This window comes from Pleurodeles waltl, chromosome 12 (assembly GCF_031143425.1).
Source record: "Pleurodeles waltl isolate 20211129_DDA chromosome 12, aPleWal1.hap1.20221129, whole genome shotgun sequence".
Lineage (NCBI taxonomy): Eukaryota > Metazoa > Chordata > Amphibia > Caudata > Salamandridae > Pleurodeles > Pleurodeles waltl.
In genome coordinates, this window is record NC_090451.1 from 555751991 (window position 1) to 555766643 (window position 14653).

General features: G+C 44.1%; 1 protein-coding gene across 1 annotated transcript in view; it reads right to left on the minus strand.

Moving 5' to 3' along the window:
- The window catches only part of FA2H (fatty acid 2-hydroxylase), a 604197-nt gene that overhangs the window by 138968 nt on the left and 450576 nt on the right, over positions 1–14653 (minus strand). Inside the window, exon 3 of the mRNA XM_069217631.1 lies at positions 6326–6468. Within this exon, the coding sequence (XP_069073732.1) occupies positions 6326–6468 (143 nt within the window). The remainder of the gene's footprint in view (positions 1–6325; positions 6469–14653) is intronic.

Consider the following 14653-nt stretch of genomic DNA (forward strand, 5'->3'; position numbering starts at 1 on the left):
CGCATCAAATCAATAATCAATAACGAACATAAGCAATACCCTGATCAACATAACACTTAATGATTAATCCAGAATACATTTCGGCGAACCCTGACCTTTCAGTCAGGAATAACCACACCAGTTTATTGCAAAGTTAGTAAAATTTTATTTCCCTATATTAACAAAGCTAGCACAATATAGATGTGCCTCAACACCAAATGATAAACATATATGAACATTAATAGCTGTCCATAGCGTCGAAACAAGTGTAATCTATGTAGCATTTGAATCACAAGGCATTCGATAATAGCAATGCAAAGCACTAATACGATAATCTGTAATGAACTAATTGCGTACATTTAGTCAGCATAACAAGATCTCAAATTGCATCGTGCGATATATGGAATCCTCATCTAACCTCAAATTAGCATCGGCATGTGGGACTTCATGCAAAAACAATTTAGCAAACATAAATTTAGAAAACTCCTAGATAGGGACCTTATCAAAATCAGCAGTTGGTTACCTAAAAGAAACACAATGCAATTTTACAATTTCCTTTCATATTTACCAATTACGATCAGCATACAAGGAAGTCTTCGTCTCACAGGTACCGTTTCTCGATCAGCATGGGACGGGACAAAGGGGCAAGGGTGTACGGGGCAATTGCCTCACGGCGGCAAGGTAGAACTACTACTTCATGCAGGGGGATCAAATCAAAGTTAAAGTCTCTAGGGCAAGAATCATTAAAGTCTCTTTCTCTCGAATAGAGAAAGCATCAAAGTCTCTCAAAATGGCGTCGCAGCAAAGTGGGCCATAATAGCTACGAAGTCTGCAAAATGGCGGGTATCGAGCTGGTAATGGCCGCAAAAGGAAGCTACCTTCTTCTCGTGCACCTGGGTTTTATAGACAACAGTTCGAATCCAGTAGGGTCTTCCATTGCAGGGTTCATAGGTTAGCTTCAAATTGTCCAATCAAAAACGACAGTTCTCAAGCTTTCACTTAAGCATACATTATCCTTGGAGATGGGTACGCAAGTTGCAACATTGTCTATCAATTAGCTCACTTTCAGAGCCTCCATTGTCCGCACCTGCAAGTCGACCTTGAATTAAAGAGAAAATATGCCAGGCTGGCACGAAACTTTAAGATAAGCATGTGAACAGTTTCTGTGGAAAAGTACAGCTTCAAGCAGAAATACACGTTTAATAGCACATTGGAAAAATACAAGCATCTAAACCGTGAGACCAGGCCACTAGGCCAAAGCCTCCTCTAAAGTAATGCTAAGCTAACGTAGTTCGAACAAGCAAATCGTAGCACACGTTTATGATTATGTCGGATTAGTGCAATTCGAATACACTACGTTACATAAAGCACGCGTATAAATGTTGGCAAACTACTCTGAGGGCACATTTTGTCCCCGTACAATCTTTATTAGTTCGGTTAATGTCACACATGATTATTTCACACTACGTTTATGCGTTAATAAATCAAAACCTTCATTTTCTGCTTCATTAGGACCGACTCGCAAAATGCATTTCAGAGTCGCAAATAGGAAGGGGTGTTCCCTTCCTATTTGCGACTCGCAGTGGTATGCAACTCAATTTGCGACCGCGTACCATCCACTTGAAGTGGATGGTAACCCACTCGCAAATTGGAAGGGGTCCCCATGGGACCCCTTCCCCTTTGTGAGTGGACCCACCAATATTTTTTCAGGGTAGGCAGTGGTCCAAGGGACCACTACCTGCGCTGAAAAAATCCGAAACTAAAGGTTTCGTTTTTTTTTTTTTAAGTGCAGCTCGTTTTCCTTTAAGGAAAATGGGCTACACTTGAAAAAAAAAAACTGCTTTATTTCAAAGCAGTCACGGACATGGAGGTCTGCTGGTCCCAGCAGGCCTCCATACCCGTGAGTGCCCATAGTCGCTATGGGGCCGCAATTTGCGACCCACCTCATTAATATTAATGAGGTGGGTCTTTGCGACCCCATAGCGACTCGCAGACGGTGTCTGAGACACAGTTCTGCATTGCAAATTGCGAGTTGCAATTTGCGCGTCGCTCGGACTCGCAAATTGCAACTCGCAATTTGCAAAGTTGCTACATCTGGCCCCAAGCTACTACAGTTAAGTAACAGGCTGACCAATTTCAATTTTATGCAGCAGACATTAAAAGATTCCGAATATATGTCCACGGACGAAAAGAATACAACATTTCTAATGCGTTATTCACTGACTCCACAAGTGTGCGCAAGCCATCTTTGGGTTTCTCCTTAGTGTTACTGCATTACACTGTATAGCTAGAGTACATTAAGACTCAGAAAGTTTTTATTTTGCACATTGCCTTTACATACTTTTATAAACCTTGTCACAAAGCTTTTACCATTAGCGACCCCAGTCTTCCATCATTATGCTGAGTTTTTGGACAGTTTCTAAATTATCAAGTGCATTATTCACTGACTGGGCACCACTCCGTGCCATTGTTTTATATCCAGATTTATAAAAAGCGTTTTTACTATTCTTTACAAACAAGCGCGGGTCCTCGCGAGCCACGCGTCTCCAAGTAAATCCCATACGACACCTACATGTTATCTGCCCCCTTCCACTCCCACCATAAAGAATAGATTATTATGTATTACAAAAGTTAGTGCCCTGCAGTGGGGCTAAAACCAAAGTGGCTTACTCCGAGACTCTACAATTACATTTTAAACCGGGTTCTAAACACACGAGGCCGTCACTGCCGCCCTCTATTTGTCTACCAATACAAACTATATACCATCCTGAGATAAAATCAGGAAAAAGTAAGACTTTGTGAACACAGACAATTCCTTCAGCCAAGACAACAAAGCAGGAGTCGCTTGCTTTTATGGTTGGCCCACAGTAGGTGGGATATAGTACTACTTTCAAACAACAGATGGTGGTTTATAGCTGTTGCAGCTTTAGTGTGCTTTCAAAAACAAGCAGATTATACCCAGATAACATCTTTACAGAACTGTTAATACACTAGGTTATAAATTAGAGCGGACTTACTTTACAACAAAGTCTGAAATTTTGTCACACAACTATGCTACATGTGACTCCATCCATCCTACACCTACCTTTGCATACACCTACCTCTACCTACACCAACCTCTACCTCTGCCCTGTTGAGATGAAAGGTGGAAGCCTCCTAACCTCTTATGTTCACGTGCCCTTGGACTGAAGCACTTTCGTATAACCACAGCTTAAAATGATTATTTTCTCCCTCCACCCCTGATTCCTTTTCTACCGCAGCATTTTGTAATTTGATTACTTTTTAGAATAATGTACCACTCACTTTTCTTCGTTGGGCCCTTTAACCTGTTTATACTTCCTCCTCCTTTCATTCTTCCTGAAAAACGTAATTATGCACTTCCGCCAGCAAATAATGAACTTATATTCTTATGTTAAAAAAGTGATTATGTACAATCACGAAAGAATTTAAGATTGTTTGGGCCTTTACTCTGTCTGACTTCGTCCACCATGAATAATTATACATTTGCTCAAGCACAATTAACTTTTTTGTATTAATGAAGAATATAATCATACACTTCCCCGACAGCAAATAAAATATATTTTTTGTGGCCTTCAAACTGTGTAGAGATAGATGTAGGTAGAAGTAGCCCCTCCCTACCTCTACATACACCTACCTCCACCTCCCCTACCTTTACCTCTACCTACACTTTCCTCTGCCTACAGCTACCGCTACCTACCTCTGCATACCTCTACCTACACCAACCTCTTCATACCTCTACTTACACCTACCCTCCCTCCACCCACATCTACCTACATCTACCCCTACCTACCTACACCTACCCCTAAGTATACCTACCTCTACCTACACCTGAGGGGCCTCAAGTGATCCCAGGGGGTGGCAGGCTCTGGCCAAAAGAAAGATTATGCAGATAATAGTGCTTTGTTTCAAGTAGAAAAATGTTTATAGCATTTTAAAAAAGGCAACAGAATTAACTGCAATGTTTAAATAACTCTAGCTATATCTAAACATTGCCAACTTAATAGAATAATTATGAACAATTCTGAGGTGCCCAAATAATTCTTTTTTCCCCACTTGGGGAGGGGGGGGGGGGATTGCGGATTTAACAAGTTTAAAAAACACTGCTCAACCTACACCTACCTCTACCTCCCCAACCTTTACCTCCACCTTTCTCTACCCACACCTACCTCTACCTACACCTACCTCTACCTACTCCTACTTACACCTACCTCTACCTACTCCTACTTACACCTATCTCTACCTACACCTATCTCTACCGACACCTACCTCTAACTCGACCTACCTCTACCTAACTCTACCTGCCTTTACCCACACCTACCTCTTCCTACACCTACTGGTACCCACACCTTCCTCGATCTCTACCTACCTCTATCTACACCTACCTCTACATACCACTACTTACACCTACCTCTACCTACACCTTCCACTACTTACACTACCTTTACTTACACCTACCTTGACCTCTACCTACACCTACCTCTAACTACACCTGCATCTACTTACACCTACCTTTACCTTTACCTACAACTACACCACTTACCTCCCCTAACTCCACCTACCTCTACCTACACCTACCTCTACTTGTACCTACATCTACACATACCTGTACCTACCTGTACCTACCTCTACCTGCACCTACCTCTACATATGCCTACACCTACCTTTACTTCTACCTACCTCTCCCTACACCTACTGCTACCTACACCTACCTCTACCTACACCTACCTCTACTTACACATACCTGTACCTCTACCTACACCTACCTCTACATGCCTCTACTTACACCTACCCACACCTACCTATATCTGCCTCTAATTACACCTACCTTTACCTCTACCTACACCTACCTCTACATCCCCTACCTCTACCTCCTCTACCTCTAGCTATGCCTACCTCTACCTACAATTACCTTTACCTCTACCTCCATGTACCTCGACCTACACCTACCTTGACCTCTACCCCTTACCTGTCTACACCTACCTCTGCCTCTACCTACCTCTGCCTAGCTCTTCATACACCTACCTTTCCCTACACCTGGCTTTCCCTACACCTACCTCTACCTATGCCTACATCTACCTGTACCTACCTCGACCTCTACCTACACCAACCTCTACCTCTACCTCCTTTACCTTTACCTACACCTACCTCTACCTTTACCTACACCTATCTTCACCTCTGCCTGCACCAGCTGCACCTCTACCTACCTCTACCTACACCCACCTCTACCTACACCAACCTCTATCTCTACCTACACCTACCTCTACCTAACTCTACCTACCTTTACCTACACCTACCTCTACCTCTACCTACACCTCCCTCAACCATTACCTGCACCTATCTCTATCTCTACCTTTACATACACCTAACTCTATATTTAACTTTACCTCCACCTACCTCTACCTACCCCTATCTGTACATACACCTGCATCTACCTCCACCTACTTCGACCTATATTTACCTCTACCTACCCCACCTGTACCTCCACCTACCTCCACCTACCTCTTCCCTCTACCTACACCTACCTCTACCTACACCTGCCTCTACCTACACCTGCCTCTACCTACACCAACATACACCTACACCTAACTTTACCTACACCTAACTTTACCTACATCTGCCTGCACCAATCTTTACCTCTACCTCTACCTACACCTACATCTCTCTACCTGTACCTATTTCTACCTCTACCTTTCTCTACCTCTACCTTTCTCTACCTAAACCTACCTCTACATACCTCTACTAACACCTATCTTTTACAACATATAGATCCCCCACACTCCAAATTAAAACACATAAATAAAATACATTGTCATGTACAACGCCAATAGCTGTAACTCTCGCAAATGCGAGACCTATTGCATTGCAAATGTTTGTTTCCTATTACTGCTCTTCTATTGAGCTGTGTCTGTACATTCAGGTCCGCTTGTAGTTTCCCCAAAAATGTCTCCAAGGACAGATGCAGCGTTTACATTCGCAGGACAGATGCAGCATTTACATAACTCACAGGCGGGGCTTGAGTATGTACCGCTTTCAGATCGCATTACGGCGATCAGAAAACAGAGTGAGAGATATCTCTATGCGCAGGATAGCCCGCCCGTTAACCAACAGCAGTAGAACTGAATGTTTAATAGCTCAATAAAACCCTCTGCAGCGGGAACGCTATCAGGTGAGATAAGGCCCCCAGAGAGAAAGCGCCCGCGTGACCTTTAGCCCCTCTACGCGCAGGTTCCACGAGTTGCGTCAGGCGTTAGTGAGATAAGTGTCGGTCACAAGGGCGCGAGGGACGAGGGAGTGCCCTTTCAGCACAAGGTGCGCACGTCCTTACCAGGCCGTCTTGGAGCAGGACTCGATGACGTCTGAGTGGAAGAGGCGGATGGGCCTGTCCACTGGCTGGTGCACCCACATCTCATACTTATCCCGCAGGTGGCCCACTTGCCAGAGGAGGGGCTTACTCCAGTCCACCAGGTCCTGAAACAGAGAACAGGGGGAAACTGGATGAATATAAGCAACACATCCTGCATGTTATACGGCGGTGTACTGGCAGAGGCATGAGGAGTCTTTTGTCATTTGTAAAGCAGCTCACCTGACAGCCCAGTGCACAATTGTCCTCTTGGCTTAGGTGTTCCCAGTGGAACGTCTTACCCATAACTTGTTGAAAAAAGTTTACACCTTTTCTCAATGCCTAAAGTTGCACACATAAGAGTTTTCAATTCTTGAATGGAAAGTGTCGAGATAAAATGGTTTGTGCCCTTTGAGAGTGTACAATGCAGCAAATCATGAAGCTTTGGCCCGAATTTAAGAAAAGTGGTGCTGCATCCAATGCAGCGCAACTATTCTTGCGCCCACCCTGCACCCCCCTCACACCACCATGTGTGCGATTTGCTCCACTAGTGTCAAAAATTCTGATGCTATTTGAGCAAAGTGCAAGGAGGCCCATTAATTCAATGGGTGCGTCCTTTTAATGCTTGCTTTCAGCAGGTGTTAAAAATGACGCAAAAAATGGTGCAATGAAATCTTGTAGATTTCACTGTGCTATTTTTACAGGCCTCTTTGCATCATAACACCCCTTTTGCATGCATTATGCATGGTGCATGCATAATGTGGTGCAAAGGGTCACAAAGTGGCATAATGCATGCACTTTGTAGATATGGCACAGCGTTTTTGGCAATCTAACGCCACATTAGTGTGAGAAAAAGTATGCTAATGTGGTGTTAGATGGCGCCAGGCAATCCTTAAATTAGGGCCTTTATTTTTTCCTAATCGAAGGCATAATAACAGAAACGTCTCTGTGATCGAAGCACGTAATAGGTGAAATAGAAATACAGGGAGTGCAGAATTATTAGGCAAGTTGTATTTTTGAGGATTAATTTTATTATTGAACAACAACCATGTTCTCAATGAACCCAAAAAACTCATTAATATCAAAACTGAATATTTTTGGAAGTAGTTTTTAGTTTGTTTTTAGTTTTAGCTATGTTAGGGGGATATCTGTGTGTGCAGGTGACTATCACTGTGCATAATTATTAGGCAACTTAACAAAAAAATATATATACCCATTTTAATTATTTATCATTACCAGTGAAACCAATATAACATCTCAACATTCACAAATATAAATTTCTGACATTCAAAAACAAAACAAAAACAAATCAGTGACCAATATAGCCACCTTTCTTTGCAAGGACACTCAAAAGTCTGCCATCCATGGATTCTGTCAGTGTTTTGATCTGTTCACCATCAACATTGCGTGCAGCAGCAACCACAGCCTCCCAGACACTGTTCAGAGAGGTGTACTGTTTTCTCTCCTTGTAAATCTCACATTTGATGATGGACCACAGGTTCTCAATGGGGTTCAGATCAGGTGAACAAGGAGGCCATGTCATTAGATTTCCTTCATTTATACCCTTTCTTGCCAGCCACGCTGTGGAGTACTTGGACGCGTGTGATGGAGCATTGTCCTGCATGAAAATCATGTTTTTCTTGAAGGATGCAGACTTCTTCCTGTACCACTGCTTGAAGAAGGTGTCTTCCAGGAACTGGCAGTAGGACTGGGAGTTGAGCTTGACTCCATCCTCAACCCGAAAAGGCCCCACAAGCTCATCTTTGATGATACCAGCCCAAACCAGTACTCCACCTCCACCTTGCTGGCGTCTGAGTCGGACTGGAGCTCTCTGCCCTTTACCAATCCAGCCACGGGCCCATCCATCTGGCCCATCAAGACTCACTCTCATTTCATCAGTCCATAAAACCTTAGAAAAATCAGTCTTGAGATATTTCTTGGCCCAGTCTTGACGTTTCAGCTTGTGTGTCTTGTTCAGTGGTGGTCGTCTTTCAGCCTTTCTTACCTTGGCCATGTCTCTGAGTATTGCACACCTTGTGCTTTTGGGCACTCCAGTGATGTTGCAGCTCTGAAATATGGCCAAACTGGTGGCAAGTGGCATCGTGGCAGCTGCACGCTTGACTTTTCTCAGTTCATGGGCAGTTATTTTGCGCCTTGGTTTTTCCACACGCTTCTTGCGACCCTGTTGACTATTTTGAATGAAACGCTTGATTGTTCGATGATCACGCTTCAGAAGCTTTGCAATTTTAAGAGTGCTGCATCCCTCTGCAAGATATCTCACTATTTTTGACTTTTCTGAGCCTGTCAAGTCCTTCTTTTGACCCATTTTGCCAAAGGAAAGGAAGTTGCCTAATAATTATGCACACCTGATATAGGGTGTTGATGTCATTAGACCACACCCCTTCTCATTACAGAGATGCACATCACCTAATATGCTTAATTGGTAGTAGGCTTTCGAGCCTATACAGCTTGGAGTAAGACAACATGCATAAAGAGGATAATGTGGTCAAAATACTCATTTGCCTAATAATTCTGCACTCCCTGTATTAAGAAGACACTCCCTGGTGTACATTATAAGGATATTGCTAGTCACCAAGGAGTTCTACAAACATACAAAGGAATGAGACTAAAGGTTGAGTTCCTTTTTCTTTCAAATGAAAAAGAAGGTATGGTTGCAGAAATGAAACAGAAATATGAACTCTAATGGAAAATTAAGCACATCAAAAAAGCAGTTTGTAATTTATTGCAAAAGGATATTAGAATCAGTCCAATGTAAGTCAGATTCAAAAAGTGCAGAGGCTGAGAATGTGTAGAAAAGGGGAGAGAGATTCTATTTTTCCTGTATTGACCTTTAGTTGGCAAAAACTAAGCAAGCTGCCATAAATATCTTTTCTGCTTCCTTTAGAAAAACACACCACAAGAATGAAATTCCAGTTTTAGTGGTTGTGCCTTGTTTAAACTACAGCTGCAATTATGCTCCATGACCTGCCATGCACCTGGGCTGTTGGCTCTGGTAGGAGGCATTATGATGTCAGAGCTCAACTGTAATAAGTTGTTACAGTTGAGAATCAGCGTCATTTCACTATTACACAGGACAAGAGGTGTCAGAAGTCACATAGAATAAGGAAATTAGAAACAAGAATTTATACAGGGATTGCAGGCTCTCATATGTAATATTAGGCAATGTTAATGCAGATGGGTCTGGCTGTTTTTGTGAGACCTAGGGCCATATGTACAAACACATTTTTCCATAGACACAGAATGGGTAAAACCCTTTGATACATCTGGCCCCTAGTGTCTAGGTTCTTTCAAGAACTTTTAGTTGTCATTTTGTCTTAGGAAAATCAGTCCTCAATATTGACTATTGTGGGCAGCGTAGGAGGCTGGCCAGGCTTATAGTGGGTACCTTGTGGTACTTACACCTTGTGCCAGGTCCAGTTATCCCTTATTAGTAGATTAGAGGTGTTCTAGCAGCGTAGGCTGATAGAGGTAGCTATAGCAGAGCATCTTAGGCTGAACTAGGAGACATGCAAAGCTCCTATACCACTTATATCATATAGCACTATATCATAAGAAACACAACACTCAGAGTTACAAAAAATAAAGGTACTTTATTTTAGTGACAATATGCCAAAAGTATCTCAGAGGATACACTCCCTTAGGTAAGTAACAGTAAGAAAATGTAGTGCAAACAATGTAGAATCACAATAGAATGCAATAGGTAGAAATAGCCCTAGGGGCAACACAAACCATATACTCCAAAAGTGGAATGCGAACCACGAATGGACCCCAGGTCTAGTGTAGGTTGTAGACGGTCGCTGGGAGTGTCAGAACACACTAAGGGTGTCCAACATACACCACCCCAAGACCCTGAAAAGTAGGAGTAAAGTTACCCCACTACCCCAGAAAGACAGTAAAGTCGAGATAGGGGATTCTGCAAGGACAACAACTGCCAGCAAAACACTGAAGACGGATTCCTAGACCTGAGGACCTGTAAAGGAAGGGGACCAAGTCCAAGAGTCACGCAAGTGTCTGGGGGGGGGGCAGGAGCCCACTAAACCCCGGATGAAGTTGCAAAAGGGCTGCGTCCGGGTGGAAGAAGCCGAAGATTCTGCAACAACGGAAGGTGCCACGAACTTCTCCTTTGGTCAGAAGATGTCCCACGGCGTGTGGAGGATGGAGAGTTGTTTTCACACAGAAAGACAGCAAACAAGCCTTGCTAGCTGCAAGAGTCGCAGTTGAGGATTTTGGGTGCTGATGGGTCCCAGAAAGGACCAGGAGGTCGCCGCTTGGAGGTGGAGACAGAGGGGGAGCTCAGCAACTCAGAGAGCCCCCACAGAAGCAGGCAGCACCCACAGAAGTACCTGAACAGGCACTTAGAAGATCTGAGGACAGCGGTCGACTCAGAGTCACAAAGGAGGGTCCCAGGACGTCGGAGCGAGATGGACAATGCAGGGCGCAGTGCTGGGGGCCTGGGCTAGGCTGTGCATGAAGGAAGTCTTGCAAAAGTGCACAGAAGTCGGAGCAGCTGCAGTTCATGCAGTACACAGGATTACTGTCTGGCGTGGGGAGGCAAGGACTTACCTCCACCAAGTTTGGACAGAAGGGCCACTGGACTGTGGGAGACACTTGGACCCAGCTCCAGTGTTCCAGGGACCACGCTCGTCAGGATGAGAGGGGACTCAGAGGACCGGTGATGCAGAAGTTTGGTGCCTGCATTGGCAGGGGGAAGATTCCGTCGACCCACGGGAGATTTCTTCTTGGCTTCCAGTGCAAGGTCAAGACAGACAGCCCTCAGAGCATGCACCACCAGGAAACAGTCGAGAAAATCTGCAGGATGAGGCGCTACAATGTTGCTGGTAGTATTCTTGCTACTTTGTTGCGGTTATGCAGGCATCCTGGAACAGTCAGCGGTCGATCCCTGGCAGAAGTCGAAGAGGGAAGTGCAGAGGAACTTTGGTGAGCTCTTGCATTCGTTATCTGAGGAATAGCCCACAGGAGAGACCCTAAGTAGCCCACAGAGGAGGATTGGCTACTGAGAAAGGTAAGCACCTATCAGAAGGGGTCTCTGACGTCACCTGCTGGCACTGGCCACTCAGAGCTGTCCATTGTGCTCTCACACCTCTGCATCCAAGATGGCAGAGGTCTGGGATACACTGGAGGAGCTCTGGGCACCTCCCCTGGGAGGTGCTGGTCAGGGGAGTGGTCACTCCCCTTTCCTTTGTCCAGTTTCTCGCCAGAGCAGGGCTGGGGGCTCCCTGAACCGATGTAGACTGGCTTATGCAGAGAGGGCACCATCTGTGCCCATCAAAGCATTTCCAGAGGCTGGGGGAGGCTACTCTTCCCCAGTCCTTCACACCTATTTCCAAAGGGAGAGGGTGTAACACCCTCTCTCAGAGGAAATTCTTTGTTCTGCCTTCCTGGGACCAGGCTGCCCAGGCTCCAGGGGGCAGAAACCTGTCTGAGGGGTTGGCAGCAGCAGTAGCTGCAGTGGAGATCCCGGAAAGTTAGTTTGGCAGTACCCGGGCTCTGTGCTGGAGACCAGGGGATCATGGAATTGTCTCCCCAATACCAGAATGGTATTGGGGTGACAATTCCATGATCCTAGACATGATACACTGCCATGTTTGGAGTTACCATGGTGACGCTACATATAGGTATTGACCTATATGTAGTGTACGCGGGTAATGGTGTCCCCGCACTCACAAAGTCCGGGGAATTTGCCCTGAACAATGTGGGGGCACCTTGGCTAGTGCCAGGGTGCCCACACATTAAGTAACTTTGCACCTAACCTTCAGCAAGTGAGGGTTAGACATATAGGTGACTTATAAGTTACTTATGTGCAGTAAAAAGTGGCTGTGAAATAACATGGACGTTATTTCACTCAGGCTGCAGTGGCAGTCCTGTGTAAGAATTGTCTGAGCTCCCTATGGGTGGCAAAATAAATGCTGTAGCCCATAGGGATCTCCTGGAACCCCAATACCCTGGGTACCTAGGTACCATATACAAGGGAATTATAAGGGTGTACCAGTGTGCCAATGAGAATTGGTAAAATTAGTCACTAGCCTGTAGTGACAATTTTAAAAGCAGAGAGAGCATAAACAGTGAGGTTCTGGTTACCAGAGCCTCAGTGATACAGTTAGGCACCACACAGGGAACACATACAGAACATACTTTATGAGCAATAGGGTCCTGACTAGCAGGATCCCAGTGACACATAGGTAAAAACAAACATACATACAGTAAAAATGAGGGTAACATGCCAGGCAAGAAGGTACTTTCCTACAGGTAGGCTTTTTAAAATGGTGATACCTGGTAAGCAGTGATTATTGACCATTCAGTTCCAGGAGATTTAGCTGCTAAACACACCTGTGCCTGTGGTACGCCTTGAAATTAAAACCATGAAAGCAGAGTCAGATGCCTAAAAACCAAATGGAGAATAAGCATTGGCAAAGTCAATAAATCTGACTTTGATGTGCTAGTGCATGCACATGTCATGCCTATGCCCATGACTATGTTTGCTTGTGCTAGCTTGTTAAAGCCAGACCTATTAACTTTGCCAGTGCCTGATGTGCCAATGCAGGCAATTACGAACATCCTGCTTGAACATCCCGGCTCTGTAAAACGTGGAAGGGTCTCACAAAGTTGCAGTACATCAAGCCATTACTAGATGTCAATATTGAATCAGACATAAATGCTTAAGGAGACTTTCACAATGGTGCAGCACAGAAAACCAATACTAGATGTCCTTCTTGAATCATAAACCAGACCTTGCTGTACAAGGCTTCCGCACAAGATGCCATTACTAGAGGCTTTAATTAGAGGTCTCTTGAGTCATCCACCACTGTCCACTTGATCTCGATCTCAGGTTACTAGAGAATTATGAACGGAGCAGACATATTTGACTGTCTTTTTTAGTTGAGAGGGGAACATAAATGTACTTTTGTTTTGAGCATGGCACATCAATGAATGCGTCCAGCCTCAAAATATACATTCGCATACACTTTGGCTGTCTGAATATTTGCAATTGCTTTTGATGAGATGTATATGCCAAATACAGTGGTGATCGTCACTATCACGGCTTAGTTTATCTCTTCTATGTCTGGTAGAAGCAGCCGAAGACACGCTAAACTTTATCGGAATTACTACCCACTGGTTCTTAGAAAGTACTTTTATTTTGTACATCCTCCTGCTCATTAGCTGTTTGTCTAGAGGGTGTTCCTGGAAGGGGTAGGAGCAACATGGGCAGAGAAGTTAACCAATGGGAAAAATGCACGAATAAATGCAGTCATCTACAGGCAATTGGGTACCATAGTTTTACTTGAGCCAAAGTTGGCCGTTATGGTTTGAAAGAGAGGACAACAACAATAAACAATGCTTAACACAGTGGGAAAAAACGAAAAGGGTTGGTTTCTTTATAGAATGTATGGAGGAGACAATTAATGGAATGTGACGATTTAATGTACGTCTCAGATTTAAATTAGTCCCCGAAGCTTTGCAGTGGAACATTTGAAAGGAGACAGAATGATACATGAGCCAGTAAAGAGCACGAGGGGAAAGATGTGCATTACGCTGGACTGATCCAAAATGTGATTTACAAAGTCACAAAGCAATGGCTGAAGAGGATAGTCTTGCAGGCGTCTGCGCTCTCCGAACAAATCTAAAAAGGCAGAGTGAGGTTAATAGGATGAATTATAAGGAACCCGTTGCAAATTTTATTAAGGCTCTTCTCAAAGCCCAAAGTTTGTTGTGACAGTAAAAACACTTCGGAGCCCTATACTTTTACGAGGCAATGATTCAAGACCTTGAATAACCCACCTTCCCCTGAGTATTTTTATATTTAGATAACTTTAAAATGCTATGTGTCTTTCAATTGCTTAAGAGCACTAACTAGGCCAAAGTCTGTTTTGAAACAAAAGCATGTTAGAGTCCAGTCAGTAAATTATGAATCCTATGGTAGCACACCTATAGTTTAAGATGCTAGTTTTGTAACCAAACAAAAACATAATAGTTTAGAAAGAGTAGTGGCAGACAGGTGAGGTATTCAACAAATGTATCCCCAACACAACAAATGTATCCCCAACACAACAAATTACAAGCCTTAAGCTGCTCCCACTGTGGACTTTTTGTATAGCCGTATTATGCCTCACAAACCAGAGTTCAAGGCATAAGTCATATGGGCCTGATCTGACCACAGTACTACTAGAACCGATGACCATTCTTTTTTTGTTGACATGTGTCCTGCATTCTGCACATGGGGTCAGATGTGTAATTCTTCTCTTTCGCTCTTCTTGTGTATGCAAATCTTACAAT